Source organism: Patiria miniata, unplaced genomic scaffold (genome assembly GCF_015706575.1).
Source record: "Patiria miniata isolate m_02_andy unplaced genomic scaffold, ASM1570657v1 HiC_scaffold_27, whole genome shotgun sequence".
NCBI lineage: Eukaryota > Metazoa > Echinodermata > Asteroidea > Valvatida > Asterinidae > Patiria > Patiria miniata.
In genome coordinates, this window is record NW_024037066.1 from 7,072,076 (window position 1) to 7,087,840 (window position 15,765).

Consider the following 15,765-nt stretch of genomic DNA (forward strand, 5'->3'; position numbering starts at 1 on the left):
TTTACAAACCCTCAAGTTCACGGCCCACAATATGCTCAAATAACGAAGAATTTGAGGGCATGCAAAAGGCGATTTGGCCGGCGTAGGTTTTGGACCGACTGACCTGCAACCATAATTTATGATAAGCGTATGCGATGATGCAGTTTTTAGGAAGATATTTCTCAACTCCCATGGAATTCCACTCTTCGTTTGGTCTAAATTGACTTTCATGGTGGGATGAGATCGGAGTTTTAGGATGTTTCATCGTAGCAACATCGTTTCGGACTAACGATTAACAATAACAAACAATAAAAAGATAATTAGGTCCATGAAAATGATCCGCAATTTTCAAATGGTCATGAAGTGACCTTAATTAATCATGGATCGGTAAACACACGTCTATATTAAATTCGCAAACAGGTCATTTTACACTATTACGTAACACTTCCGAATTATTCAAATCCCCAAAACAAAAAGACGTACAAAGAAATTAATTTACAGTCACTGTTTTAATGAGTTTTTGTGTCGTTAAGTTTTAATAAACTGTACAGGTTCTTCAGAATAATACATAGACAATGAAATTTACAGCTTTCCATGAAATTTACCAGACGAAAAGGAGCATAAGGATATATGTTCATCATCAGATCAGGTTAATAAATTATTTTCGTGTCACAAAACTATGAAATTTAAAAGGCTACGTTATTTTCCGCATACTTTGGGTTAACATTATCTACCTTTGTGGACATAAATTTAACAATGTTAACACTTATATTTATTGTTTCATTTTGAAACGAGTGTGAAATCTTTATGGCCATAAAAAATATACTTTTTGTTAATGTGCCATATCATCAATGTGCAAATACAATGCGAATAGTCAAGATTCTCATTGATGGTCATTCACGTCTTCTGTTAGAAGTTAATTACTTGAACATTTACTTTGGTGCAGCATTAAAAAAACCAAGACCTCAAACCAGTATCTGATAGTTAGTATCCCTCTGTAACCAAACTAGCCGTTAATAAATATCATTGTGTTTTTTTGGTTGTTACTTGTGTCTGCTTCACAATGACAAAGTTTTTAACAAACTACGTAATTATTTAGAGTAAAATCATGACCTGCATAAAATTATGCCGAAAAAGTCTAGGTAATCGAAAAACAAAGATGGAGGACATTGCTTATACGTGTGCAAGAGTTTCCACACAATACTTTCAAGATTAGTCAGTTTAAGAAAGGGAGTTAAAATTCCTAAGTCATTAAAGTAAGGAATAATTAGCATAATTATTGTAACTAAACAACGCAGCTCCATTTCATAATTTCAGAGATTATTTTTTATACTGTTCATTACTATAATCTAATAGAAACGTTTTTAAACTGTTCATTATTATAGCTGACAAAATATTAACAAAACTTCTTTTTACTTACAAATACCTGGTAGCTGCGTTTTAATTCAAAAGAAATACAACTTCCAAATCAAAAATATTCACCTGTCCAAATATTGAACAATAGAGGGCTCCCTTTGTCTTTAAGGCGTTTCGAATATCAAATGACATAAAAACACTGCAAAGGCCACTGAGGGCGCACAGACTATGATAACTGATCTCCATGTCAAACATCTGGATAGCTCGTTTCCATTTCGAGTTGTATAGACCTTTCTACGCTTGGTTGACAAACTGTATTTTTGCCAACCACGGATTGCAAAAGGTCCAAAACTGCAAAAGTGAAGAAAAGTTATTACCTGAACACTATATTAGGTCAATTTTAAGGCCGGAGGCGGGACAGGCAAAATATTTTTTTTAAATTTGGTTAGCATGCATGATAATCGACATTTTCCCCTCAAAGTGTGCATCAGCATGCGTAAAATAGTAAACTTTTTTTTTCTCAGTTGCCATGGGAGTTAAAGATTTAAAGCGGGTGTGAATAAGAGGAATTTTCAGGAATACATGACCTCTAAATAAATCCTAAACTTTGCGGCGTCGTATGCATCCAATTTTTGGTTTTTTTTTGTGGTTAAGTTGCCTAACTGCACTTGGATATTAATTTGCTTGAAAATTAAAATTGCAATTGATAATTGTAACATTGGAATTAGGAGGTAAAATGTTAAGTTTTAATTCAACCGCCGATTAATCGTTTGCTGAACAATGATACCGGTTAAGACGATCTAAGGGGTCTGTGGCTAGACTATAATGCATTTGGTACCCAGACGCTCGTAGTGAAAGGTGGAGCTGCAGTCGGAAGACTTGTAGTCATGGATGTCATTCAGTCTGGTTCAGAGGTTGATACTCACCAGGAAGGTACTTGTCGATCATCGGCAATTCATTCTAAATTTGAAAAAAATATGACTTCAGTAAGAAAAACATGGCAATATCATTAGGAACATTAATACGCTCCACACTTCACGTCATTTTTTTCTTGTGGTTTTTGTTGTTTGGATCAATTCTTACATGATGGAATAAAAAAAGTTTAAGCTTCACGTATTCCTGAAAATTATTTTCTGGTTTGTCAGATACATGTAATTTCGTTAAGCCTACCGCCGGTTAGTAATGGACTGAGCTGCCCGTGCAGTTTGCGATCACCAACTCTCCCCCCCCCCCAAAAAGATAATAATAATGTAGTAGATTTTGTTTATTGAAAGTGATATTATTCGTTACAATGAAATACCCAAATGTCAACATTCGTCAGGATATACAAAGGTATTAAATGAAGAACAAGGATAGTGCATCTTGGGGAAAACGGCAGAATAATTTACCTTTTTACCAACAACCCAAAATATCTGTGTGTACTCATTTAGCGTTTACAGTATCACTGGTATCCTGCTTTAAACTCACCCGATTCCAAATGAGGAAGACCAGCCCGTACACCACGCAGACCAGCGTCAGAATATAAAACGACAATGTGGCACCAACGACGTCCACCAGAAAGCCATACATGGCCGTGCCTGCGGCGGGGCCCAGACCCCAGTACACGCCGCTCAGCAGACCCTGGACGGAGGCCTGACTGACCAGCGCCACTGACGAAGCTAAGAATGACGTCATCGTGTTCAGGGTGATGGCGTAAGAGGCACCTGTCGCAGGACAGTTAATAGATTATAAATTTTAATTCAAAAAATGGACTCGAATCAAAATGAATTCCCCATTTCGAAAAGATTATTAAAATCTAGTTTTAGGTTAATCGGACATGAACATAATGCATTTTGCCCACCCTCTTCTCTGAGTGGACTCCGTAGAGGGCGCTGTATTGGCTTGATGCATCATGAATTGAGGTAGCAATTGGAGGGGGGGGGGGAGGTGTCTCGGGACTACCATAACCTTTCAAAACATCTTGATGGTCGTTTAGCTTATCAACAGTTAAATAAGGTATCCCTCCATGCCCTATTTCCACGATCATTAAAAAAAATACCACCATCAGCTCGTCTCCTGCTTTTGGAAGAAGAGAACAATTTGAAGCGAAACGATTTTTTTTTTTTACAGAGAACAGCTTACCGTGAATAATTTCAATAACCACCACCCAGCCTGGCCTGGAAATCATGGCATAGCTCAAATGCATTAGACAGTAGCCAACGATGCCGACTACCAGCGGGAAATGGTACCCTGTCTTCTTGATGATCCATACGGTGCAGAACGACGTGAGGATGTCGGCGATTGCGAACATCGAGATGGCTGCCCCCAGAAGTATGGGCGTGGCACCTGTGTTGGGGAGAAAAGGGGAGAAATCATAGTGGGTTTGTAGACACTGCAGGAACTATGGTCACCATGTCTCATAAAATGAGATATCCCTTTTGAATTTTGTCACGTGGTTGATGTGGCTCTCCCAGTGCAGCATTGCAACACAAACTATAGCCCAGATACAAAAAGGCAGTCACAGGACACCTTACAATAGTTGACGGATTAATTAAAGTTGCAACCAGCGTTTCGATTTCACCCTTAATTTCATTCGTTAACCCCGGCAATTAAACAGGTGCATTTGCATATATGTCCACAATCAGATCCTCTTTGGAAAACCACCTGTTGGAGATGAATGATTGTTAGGGGAAAGATTTCCATATACGAAGTTCACTAATTTTCCTCTGTATTGACTAACAAGCCCCCAGATAGCAATTTCATGTCATCAAAGTCAATTTGAGCAGTGAGAAAATACAAGCATTTTCTTAGAAAACACTTAAAATTTTTCAGTCCAATCTCATAGGGTTTGTACACAGGGTGTTGAGTGAACTTCGTATATGGAAATCTTTCCATTGTTAGGTTATCAAAGAACAAAACTTTACCTAGTCGGCGCAAATGCCAGAACAGGAAGGTGCTCATTGCGCCGTTGCAGAATGAGAGGACAAACGCAGTGACGAATACGGTGGAGTATTTCCTGGAGAACACGGCCCCAGTCATGTTCCTTACAGTGTGCTGGGATGACATATCATTGTGCTGGTGGAGGGAAACAAACATATCCGAATAAAAATGCATTAATTGAGTACAATTTTCTTAAGGGAGGCCTACATGCATTATAGCCGCGCCGATTATTCACTGTCAATAATGTTGCTTCTTGAAGATTTTGTTGAAGATAATTATATAACGGCTGTACTCTTTTGTGCATGTTGCTGCGGCTGTTGATAATCATTCTTGTTAAATGCCAGTGCGGAAAAAATCTTGCAACCTGACGCCACTTATTTCTTCATTATCGTCTCAATGAAGGTCATTTATTGCTAACTTGATCATAAGACATGAATCTGGAACTGAGAAACATTTCCAATTTTGTTAGGAAATACTTAGAAAATGTTCTTGACTCTCCATAGACTTTGTACACAATCGCGGAAGTGGCGTCAGGTTGCAGCAATTTCGCTGTTGTTATGCTGCTGCTTGCTGTTGCTGATATAGAAAAATCCTGCTGTTGCAAAATGTTTGCTGCTGCGATTCTTCAGCTTCAAATGCTGCTGCTGTTTTTGCTGTTGCTGCTGCTGCTGCTGGAAGTTGCAGCTGCTGCGGCAGTGCCTCTGCTGTTGAATCATATTGTTCATGACCAGTTTCCTTAATAACAATCATGTAAACACGTTTCGAAATGTTTTACCTTAAATCCCAAGCAACTGGCCACCAAGACGCCGATGGTCATGAAGCCAGCAAACACGACCAAGCCGATGAAGTAATCGGTCTCCTCCCAGGTAAAACCGCAGCGGAACTTGGTATCTCGAGATTCATACAGCAGGATAGCAACAGTCAAAGACCTGCAGAGAAGTGACCAATGGTGGAATAGCTGACGTCATCCAATGAAAACATCTATTCATTTTGCACACCACTTTTCATCGGTTGTTATGCGTTGCCATTCATCACTCTCCATACTGTGTATGAGAGTTCCAAAAGTTAAGATAGTAAAATCATGAAACACATGAAAATAGAATGGCAAATGAAACAACCAGTCCAACACAACTTTAGCACTGCACCTATCAACTGTGTCAAAAGAAGCATCTGGTGCCTAGCTCTATTTCTACACATTCTCTATACATGTAGTCATGCCACCAGACTACTGAAAGGTCAATCTTTTCAAACTATAACGTTAGACATGATGTGCTTGTCTAGTTTAAGTTTTCAAATTGAAATCACTTGGCTCTCAGGTGCAAAAGTTGATGAAAGTCTCCTTTAAAATTAAATTGAGACCTTAAACTTGGCTTGCGAAGTACTGAGGACCTTGTCTTTGCCTCATGAACATTTTGGAGAATTTTGTCAGCTAAGAAGTGAGTACTGTTTGCATGTTTTTTGGATTGTTTTCTGCGCTCATGTGACCATGGTCCCAGCCTGTCAGCATTCAGACTCAACAACCATTAAGTTTCAAGAACATAGGTGTGGGAGCTAGATGAGCCAATGTAAAACAATGCCCGGATGTCCGCACTCAGATAAGAGTTAGGATCTGGCTTTTTTGAGGGTCAAAAAGGACTATCGGAGAGTAGCACTTCACAACTTATTCTTGCATTTCCACTTCGTTTAAAAAACTTTCAAAGAAATCATTTGACATTTTCGGTAAAAACAACGTGTCAATTATGGCTAATCGTTGCAAAAACCTTACAAAAACATTGATTTCGGGGCTTTGAAATAAATCAAAGGTTTTTTCAAAGAGATTGCTCATAATTAGACCGTGTACAACTGAAAAAGTGGCCTTTCAATAAATAATCATTAAAATAAAAAAGGAATGTTGCAACACTTACGACAGAGCAAATCCAATGGTTCCAAAGCATCTCTGCCAGCCGTAGCGATCCCTCTGAGCTTCGCCGAGGGACATCAGCGCTCCCACGTCCACCAGAGAGAAGGCCGAGATCTGAGCCGCACCTCCCACGGCCGCCAAGATGAACACAACAAGTGAGGTTTGGTGCACCGACGCCTGCTCGTACAGCCACCTGAGGTTCGTCTCTCGCAGCTCGCTGCGTGGTGCTTCGTCTGTGGTGTTTGAGGTTTTCGCTTGCGGTACCTCATCCTCTGTGATCTTTGTAGAATTTGCTTCTGCATTTTGGCTGGATGAATTGGTAGGCGGGGTTGGAGGTGTGATGACCTCACTCTCGTTGTATGAGGTGCAAACCTCATACACATCTACAGTGCAAGGTTGAGGCCAGGTCTGCAAGATGATCGGATAGTGTCCCAAGTACTCGAATGAGGATTCTCTCTTGCTACCGGGTTCAGGGGATTCTAGCTCAACAGAATTGCAAGATACCTCCAAGGCCTCCAAGAGCTTACGCTGGGCAACCTCACAAGGTGCCAGCTCTGGGCTGCGGGGGCCGTAAACAGCGGCGATGGTAAACCCCATCCACAGCAACACCACGACCCAAAACATGCAGCGGTGCAAGCGGAGTTTATCCGCCGCGAAGCCCCATAGCGGGACGAAGAAGAACGCGGCCAGTAGGCCGGCGCCGACCGCTAAGCCGAAGTGCCAGGGTGGTAGACCCCACCTCAGCCCGTACATGGACAGGAACGGTATGGCCCCTGCGCTACCAGCACTCAACAAGAAGTAAATCAACTTACTATCCAGCACAGTCTCATTCACGTGAATGCAATCAGAGACAACTTGCAGGAAGGGTTTACGATCCTTTCTTTCCGAACCCCAGACCTTGTCATCTTTCCTCTTCTGTTTCTTTTTCGCCGTGATCTTCTCGAGTTCATCTTGTGAACCGTCGTGACTGGAAGTCCGCAGTTCCTGGTTTTTGGCCTGGTCTAGAGCCTGCAGTATCCTCTCTCTTTTCTCCCCGCTCGGCTCTAGATCCGCCATGATGGTTCTGTGCAACAATCACTGATTTCCACAACTCCACGCTCTGGTTAACCCCTTCAAAGCCTCACACGCCCCCGTCCGTACGTAATACCGACTTAACAAGTTTGTTCCCCTGGCTGGCTTGACCCTATACGCAGGCGATGTTTTTGTACCAAAGCCTTTCTGTGCGATTTTGATTTGAAAGGGCGCTCTGTTGGAAATGTTGAATACGGCAGAGGACGATAAAAAAGGCTACTTTGTGTTCAAAAATGTTGGAATTTGAATACAAATAGGCTAGTCGTGCGGTTTACCAAGCGGCGCTAAATCGCTACTACGCAGTTTGCAATATACTGGGAGTGGGTTTGCATAAAAGAACACAGTCTTCCTATCAAGTTATACAGGGTGTTTCAATAAAAAGGAAACCCAACTTTGAAGAACCAGTATGGACAGACTAAATGTTTACTCGCTATAAAACTGTTATCATCTGAAAGCGTAATCTCTGTGCTTTTCAATGATACCTTTTTTACATTTCCAGGGTCATGCATCACGTATGAGCGCCACTGTCATGAGGTTTTGATGCAAAATTGCAGTTGGTTCACTTTCATGTCAAACACAATAGGCATGGTGTGCATGAGAATAAGTATTCAAGAAGAAGACACGAGTACATAAAAAGAACCCCCCCCCCAAAAAAAAAGTCGGGTTGGTTTCAAAACTGAATTTTATTGTTTGTCATGAATTTCTCGTTTTGACCAAGCTACGTTCAAAACAATGTGCCATTTCCCCAAGGATTAACATTCAAGCCATTTCACAGGCATTTCCGTAACAATGGGCACACCGTGCCCAGTGTTTTTTTTTTTTTTTGCTGAAAGTGAACCAACTGCATTTTTGCATCCAGTTTTCAAGACAATGATGCTCACTGATGCATGACTCAAAAAACCTAACCATAGTATCATTGAAAAGCATAGAGATTACGCTTTCAGATGATACCAGTTTTATAGCTAGTAAACATATCGTCTGTCCATACTCATTCTTTGAAGTTGGGTTTCCTTTTTTTTTTAACACCCTGTAGTCTGGTGCCGCAAAATCATTCTATAAAAAAAAAAAGCTCACATAACTTTTCACAATCTGCCAGTTTGAAAGTCACTTTTTGACCATGACATGACCTTGTTACCCGCATGGCCCTTTTTTAATGTGTGTCTTAACATCTGCTACGTGGGGTAACCCATCTTTTGACCGAAATCACCTTATTGTTCTTCGTAGCAAAACCAATTTTCAGACAGGCTGCTTGACTACATCACATTCTAACTATAATGGGCACGAATAGATAGCTTGGCTGTACTGAACTTCTCATGCAAAGGACGTTCAAGCATACTAATAAAGAGGCATGCAAGGAATTAAACAAATAGTGAGTGTTTTATTGTATAATTATCCTTTTTTTTGTTAAGCTTAAACGATTTGTACAAAAAGTGGCAGCTTTTGAAACTGTAGTGCTACTTTTATAAACGTAGCGTAAATATTGCAAATTGAACAAATAGGTGCTTATGAAACACACCGTCATTAAAAAAAGAAAGAAAACAAGGCCTACTGTTAATTATTCAAGTCTCCAACTACTTGATTTTCCAATAGATCATGCGTCTCAAAATTAAAAGATATATAGTTTACAAATTGCATTTCCAGTGAAAAATAAAAGTTCTGATGACAAAATATGTTGTGTTTTTAACCACAAATCATGTGATCTGCTGAATGTTTGGAAGTAAAAAAAACCTCAAACTGAAGAAAATGATTTTCTAGTGGTAAACGACCCCACTGGCTCAGGTATCAAGGGCCTTTCCATCGATTTTGTAGTTTCCTGCAAATTATTTTATTTAAAGGCATATATGAAATTTATTTAAAGGCATATATGTTGTTTTTTTTTTTGCTTTTCGTGCACTTTGTTCGTTTCCTATAATAACACCACTCAAAATCCAAAGAAGAATGTTCAAAACCTAACCTGTTAAAATTTCAGCTCAGTGTATAATTATACTTTGAGAAAATAGTGAAAACCCATGGCATTTTTTTTTATCACGAAACACGATTTCGCCCACTAGCACTATTTATTTCCCAAAATCAGTCAACTGTTTTGGCTGATCGTTGGAAATCACCTACTTTTCTTGATTTCTTCTAAATGACAGCAAGCCAGACGGAATAATTTCACGGGGTGTTTTGTACCAGTACATTACAAAAAGTGTGTTTAGCAAATAAACATAATCTTGCTATCACTTTGTAATATTAAGAAGCTAAACATTACTTGTCCAAAATCTAAACATCAATGTTCAAAGGCTAAACACTATACATCAATACTCTAAACATGTTTAGTATTAAAACATACTTACAAACTAATAGCAAGAAAGTGTTTAGAGAAGTATTCGATTGTTAAATACACTTTTTGCAGTTGTACGATCCTTAATCCAAGTAAGCAATTCGCTATAACTTTTGGGGTGGATGTATATATTTAATTATCATATAGCCTTTAATAATTAAACATTGTATTTGACTGGCCATTCTTTCAGAATCATGCAGCTCAAGTTGTTCCCATTTTCCCTGTTTTAGAAGAATTTATTTTTATATCTATTTTCTTTTATAAAATGATGTGTTGTTGTCCTATGGAGTTCTGCAAACAAATAAAGTGTTTTATGTAGAGAGAAACCAGAGAACAATTGTACTGCGTTTACAGATGGAAATATGTAATTGTGTTATGGAACAGAGAATTCTCTGTTGTAGTTGCTCGTAAAAAAACACTCCATGTACAGTGACAAGGTCAGAGTTGAACTACGTGGAGCAAGAATGGGTTACCAGCCAACATCTCATGCAAGTTCATGCATGTGACTGGTTCACATCTGATTAATTCGCCACCAAGAAAGATTATGCTTGAATGTTCAACTTAGCATCTCTAATACCTCCGCTAAGGGGGTTATGTTTTCATCGGATTTGGTTAGTTTGTTTGTTGGTTGGTCGGTTGGTTCGTCTGTTAACAAGACAACTCAACAACTTGTATCGACGGATTTGTATGAAAAAAAAAGTTTCAGGGGTGGTCCTTGGTACAAGTACAAATCGATTAGACGTTGGAAGTGATCCGGATCTGGGTCTGGATCCACGATCTATTTTAAAGGATTCTTCACTATTTATGCGAGTATTTGTTTTGGTTCTACTGACAGTATGGCGGGGAATTATTTACAGCCTTGGCGGAGGTTTGCGCTCTCTGAGTGCTTTCCAGTTCTCAACATGGAATTGGGCACAGGTCGTTTCTTGCGGCAACTCTGCCGTCACCAGAGCGGGTCTTTTGACGACAGCATCCGGTAGCTAGTCACTATTGTTCTCGGTGGTTTGAAGACCTGTTGGAGCAAAGAAAGGAAAAAGATCCAATTTCAGGAATATTGGTAGATAGACCAAACCGACCGACTGAACTCCAAACTGCCATGTTTGCACTCTCATTACCTGAATGTTTATTTGTTTATTTATGTTATTGTATTTCTTTCTGGTAATGAAACCAATGACTCCTCAAAATAATGTGCCCTGCAAAGGATCTGTAGCTCGAAAGCCTGAAGAAACCTGTCGAGACGAGACAGTAAGAAGCAATTACAGATTTAGAGGTCACAGGGAGGAAAACCCTAGAAGAATATTCTGAGGAAAACCCACGGAATCAGGTAGGGGCTGAAAACCCAATCCACCTGTTTCAAGTTGTAGAGAGAAAATGATGTTTATAAACAAAGTCCTTATACTCGGACAGCCATTGGAATACCCACAAGATGAAAGATTGGCTCTAGGGCTGGAGAAGGAAAATACAGGCACATGCATGGAAAGCCTTTCTACATTTTTATTATTTTTTATTCATTTCCGTTAATCTTATAGTCATCATAATCGGGTAACCATTTTTGTTTTTACCTTGACTGCAATGAGGAAAGCGATGGTATAGCACATCGCAGCAAAGGCGAAGCCGTAAAACGTCGCGACGGCCCCGTACGAGGTGACCAGAAACCCGGTGATGATTGCACCGACCCCGTGGCCGAGACCGAAGTAGACGCCACTCAAGAATCCCTGCAGCGTGGCCATGCACTCGAAGGGAACGGACGGGGACATGTGGGACACCAGGATGTTCCAAGTCAGGGCAATTGACATACCTGGAAAGTAAACCCATAAACAAGAGATGACGCGTTTTGTAAATTGTTTGACTGGAGTGGCATCGCTATCCCGTATAGGAGAGTGAGGTTCATATCCGCCTTCCAAATATTATTATGCGGTCAGGGTTCGAACTCTACCAATATCGACATTTCTGCAGTCTCTTCAACCGATTCCCTTTTTGCCTATTACTTTAATCTTTTCTTGGGGTGGGGGAGGTCCCTTCCACCTTAAAAATTAAATAAACAATACCCATCACCACCTATAGCTAACTATTAACCATTATTCATAAATCCTCAGAAAAAAAACACATGAATTTATACATATATTTTTTCCGGAGTTAAATTTTCATAAATGTATAATTTTTGTAACATGTAAAATATTCGCTGTACAAACTAGCAAGCTTTTATGGGAATAAAGGTAAGATCTTAGGTAAGTGCCAAAGTGTGGTGTATGAGGACAAGTACTCAAATCGGATGAAATTATATCCGACTTAACTAAAGCCTCTGACAGTTTCCCCCATGCACATGCAACTTTTTTCATGAATTGCCATATATCTTGATCATTCGATCATAATATCGACGATTACGATCCCTTTATGAATCTCAATTACACCACGATTTCCTGTAAACAGACAACTATAAGTACCAGGGGTCCCCTTGTGCAAACCCCAGCTCAGAATTTGCAGAAAGGGGAAAAAAAGAGCTTCGAATTATTTGAGACTATAACCAAGCCCACTGTGTGCCCCCTTCAAAAAAAAATTACTGATGCCCCTCCTCCCATAATTGCCCCTACACTCAGTTACTCCACTGTTCATGAACCTACCGTGTAATACTTCCACAGGCAGGACCAGCCAGGGGTTGGTGACGTAAGCGTAGCACAGGAACCTCAGACAGTACACCAGCAGGCCGGCGCATAGCAGGTGTACCGGGCCGAAGCAGCCAATCAGACGGGGCGTGTGGAAGGCGAGGAGGAGCTCAGAGCCGGCCCTCACGGCTAGAACCAGACTCAAGGTGATCTCGGTGGCACCTAAGAAATGATGGAGACAGGCATTCAAAATTGTTTGAATGCAAGGCTGTGTGAGCTAGTTCTGTGGGACCTGGCGAGGTTTTGCGAAGCTTTGGGGTCTTGTGAGGTTCTATGAGGTTTGTGAGGTGATACGAAATTATGCGAGGTCTTTCGAGGTCTTGCGAGATGTGTGAGGTCTTGAAAACCTCAGGGAGAAATCCGATGTCCAGCTTTTGCTCACAACTATACCCATTCTATTTTTATTTAAAAAAAAACTGTGGTATGACATCTTTGACGAGTCGTTCAGTATTCAAAGTAGGTCTAACACCGCAATAGTTTGATTGGCCTCAGTTATGAAGCCGCCTCGGTGTAAACCTCAACTTTCCACTCACCGAGGTTGCGGAGGTGCCAGAAGAGATAGCCATCCACACACCCGTTACATACGGCTAGTACGAAGGCCGTCATCATAATCGACCCGTAGTAACCAGAGCACAGGGCCGGTAGCACGTTGCTGAACTTGTATTCTGCTTTGGTGTAGTACTGCAATCAAAACAAGACAGGGGAACTTACGGGTTTCCAAGCAGCCCTACTATATAAAAAAATCCTTATAAGGGTTTATACCACACGTATTTAGGTTTATATGAAACTCTGAGCATTTCTAGCGTTGGTCCCATGATCAACACCTGTTGTTTGACATTTGAGTCTTGCATGTTTTTCGAAACAAATTATAATCGCTGTCTGGTCGTCTTTGTAAAAACCTCATACCTTAAACTTCATTCAAAGTATTCAATGGTGCAACAAAAGAAAGAGCTCAAATAAAGGTGCCTATTTGTTTTTGTATTTAAAAAAAACTCTATTCAAAGAAGGATCAAAACTGCATAATTTTGATAAAATTTTGACAAGGGAAAGGGATTTTTCCTGAAGGGAGAACTAAAATGTTGGCAAAAGAAACAAAAAATAACAGAAGAGGAATGATTCACTACCTTGAATTTGAAGCAGCAGGCAAAAAGAAGGCCGAAGGCGCAAGCCACTGTGCCGCCAAACATCACGATACCGATTCGGTAATCGATTATCTCGATTTCGAGCCCGCAGAGGATTTGTGGGAATCGCATGAGGCCAAGAAAAGAGGCTACTGCTATGGAGCTAAAAAAAAAAAAAAAAAAAAAAAACAACGAAAGAAAAAAAAGGATTAACCTTTGTGTGTTTTTTTGGAAATAAGATATAATAAGAAGCTAACAAACATTTCCAGCACGTAAATTTTGTTTGTATAAATATCAACACGGGGGTTAAACACCTCATTTTCAAGAAACGTATCGTGAAACTGTGAGTGAACCTTAAAGTCTGTGAGGTTGACTTACAGCCTGTGAGGTTTACTCACAATTTGCATAAATCTTTACTGAGACTTACTAGACAGCAAAGCCCGCTGAGCCGAAAGATCTCTGCCACCCGTAGCGATCCCAAGCCTGCTCGCCCAGTTCATTCAGCGTGGCTGTGTCGGTCAGCGCCATGGTCGACCTATACATCACCCCACCGAGGTTCATCAGCACAGACACCTTGATGAACGACTGCAGGAGACTACGCTCCTCGAACAGCCAGCCAATCCCGATACTCGTACCATTCTGCAGAGGTATAACGCGCGGTATGAAGAGGGCCCCGAACGTCTGGATATTTTTGACGAGCGACCTGATTGGATCGTCGAGGTCTCGCGTAGCCATCGAGGCGCAGGTGTCTCCGAGATCCGGGGAGAATGGATCCGGCAGGTGCAGCAAGCTCAGAAGCGGCTTCCACCGGTCCTGGTCAGCCCCAACGCTAGGCCTCCCTTTCTCCTCCAACGAGTACTCATCTGAGGACCTATTTACTATGCACTCCAGGTGCAAGAACTCCCTAGAGTTCTTTGACAATGTCCGAGACACCTGCCCGAGGTTCGACACCACTTCCTGGCAGTTAGCCGGTTCCAGCGGCTTGGGAAAAGTCACAGAGACGACAAAAGCAAACCAGAGCGAGAGACAGACGAGAAGAACCCCCTTACGGCACTGGAACCTGTCTGCCAGGATCCCACAGGCTGGGTTGACGAAGGCCGTGACAAGGTGGGGGAGTCCGAGTAGAACACCTACCATGGATGGTGGCAGGGACAGGAGACTCAAAAACACGGACAAGTAGGGCCCGATGCACGCTACTCCGCCCCGGAAAAAGATGTATAAGAGTTTGAACGGGAGCATGCCTTCGTTCATCGGACAGTAGCGTAGGGTAGCCTCATCTGGACCAATGAAGCAACACGGATTGTCGCGGTCGGCATCACCACCGCTCAGGGACCCGTAGTCCGATCCGTCGTCCGTGAATTTGGCCGCGAGCCCGGTGGGCTTACTCTCCATTGTGCTGGGTGGTTTTGCGGCTCCGTCCACCACGGCGGCAGCCTGGTAGCTGGCCAGGACGCGGGCAAATCGAACTTGCCGCTGTTCGTTTGATTCTTTGTCAGGATCCATTTTAGGCCACAGCGAAATTATCACAAGACGCAACCAGATAGGGATGCACTCTTTAACACAGAAACCGGCCTTTATTCAAAATCTTTTCCTCTATCGGCACGATCTTCATCGTTTTTTAAGGTCTATGATAATATTAAGCTTCCATTACTCGTGAAATCTGTAAAAAAAAAAAATGATTCTGATGTTTAAACATTGCACCGTGTTGTAATATTTTCTGATGGGGAAATAATTCTTTGAGATAGAATTATAATAATAATTCATAAATTTATATTACGCAAATTCCATAAGAATATGATCACATGCACATCACAATTATTATCCCTGTTCATCAGGAAAGAGACCCAGCAACAGCTCGAGATCCGCACAATATGGTCTCTACCCTCACAGGTACCCATTTGTACTCCTTGGTGGAGAGAGGCAATCGTAGTAAAGTGTCTTTCCCAAGCGCACAAACACCATGTTCCCCGTCAGGGTTAGAACCCATGTACCACGGCACACTAGTCAAACACCGTAACTATTGGGCAACAGTACCCCACAAGGCAACGGATTAAACAAATACATTATGATCGTCGCTTTTACCTTATCCAATAAAACAAAATCATTTTTCAAATCGAGGATCAAAAAATCTGAACCACTTACCTCACAGGGAACGCACTGTAAGTATGGCATCGCCCGCATTCACGTACTCGCTGAATTATGAAGGGCAATATAGGCCATGCCATAGGCCGGGTCATAGTGACATGGTAATAGTTCCAAGGTAATTCCACACAAAACACTCACTGTTTAATAGGGGATGGTCGGGTGAGATCACGGACATAATCCAAGCGTTCCGTTCAGCACCCACACATGCAGTTCAACTAAATAGACCTAGATTTTGTTGTCAACTTCCCATGTATGATTGATATGCACAGGATTTTTTTTCTAGCCTCT

General features: G+C 41.4%; 2 protein-coding genes across 2 annotated transcripts; both read right to left on the reverse strand.

The window, feature by feature from the left end:
• Window positions 1-469: 469 nt before the first annotated feature.
• On the reverse strand, window positions 470-7,384 carry LOC119734493 (major facilitator superfamily domain-containing protein 6-like). The gene is made up of 6 exons (XM_038208027.1): window positions 6,159-7,384; window positions 5,030-5,183; window positions 4,239-4,389; window positions 3,457-3,660; window positions 2,803-3,038; window positions 470-2,295 (listed from the first exon to the last, which is right to left on the reverse strand). The coding sequence occupies exons 1-6, from the start codon at window positions 7,208-7,210 to the stop codon at window positions 2,230-2,232; spliced, it is 1,863 nt and encodes a 620-aa protein (XP_038063955.1). The 5' UTR covers window positions 7,211-7,384; the 3' UTR covers window positions 470-2,229.
• A 2,915-nt stretch (window positions 7,385-10,299) lies between these two features.
• LOC119734194 (major facilitator superfamily domain-containing protein 6-like) lies at window positions 10,300-15,631 on the reverse strand. The gene is made up of 7 exons (XM_038207547.1): window positions 15,475-15,631; window positions 13,760-14,992; window positions 13,336-13,495; window positions 12,745-12,892; window positions 12,170-12,373; window positions 11,111-11,346; window positions 10,300-10,560 (listed from the first exon to the last, which is right to left on the reverse strand). Exons 2-7 carry the CDS (start codon window positions 14,833-14,835, stop codon window positions 10,492-10,494), a joined length of 1,893 nt encoding a protein of 630 aa, XP_038063475.1. The 5' UTR covers window positions 14,836-14,992; window positions 15,475-15,631; the 3' UTR covers window positions 10,300-10,491.
• Window positions 15,632-15,765: the final 134 nt, after the last annotated feature.

Bases quoted from the DNA above. Each gene is read 5' to 3' on its own strand.
- LOC119734194 (XM_038207547.1), bottom strand. From the start codon at position 14,835: ATGGATCCTGACAAAGAATCAAACGAACAGCGGCAAGTTCGATTTGCC. The intron at 13,496-13,759 runs GTAAGTCTCAGT...TTTTTTTTTTAG, and splicing joins TCAGCGGGCTTTGCTGTCTA to CTCCATAGCAGTAGCCTCTT. The intron at 10,561-11,110 runs GTAAAAACAAAA...TTGCTCCAACAG, and splicing joins CTTTCCTCATTGCAGTCAAG to GTCTTCAAACCACCGAGAAC.
- LOC119734493 (XM_038208027.1), bottom strand. From the start codon at position 7,210: ATGGCGGATCTAGAGCCGAGCGGGGAGAAAAGAGAGAGGATACTGCAG. The intron at 3,661-4,238 runs GTAAAGTTTTGT...TCCCCAACACAG, and splicing joins CTGGCATTTGCGCCGACTAG to GTGCCACGCCCATACTTCTG. The intron at 3,039-3,456 runs GTAAGCTGTTCT...GTCCTGCGACAG, and splicing joins GGTTATTGAAATTATTCACG to GTGCCTCTTACGCCATCACC.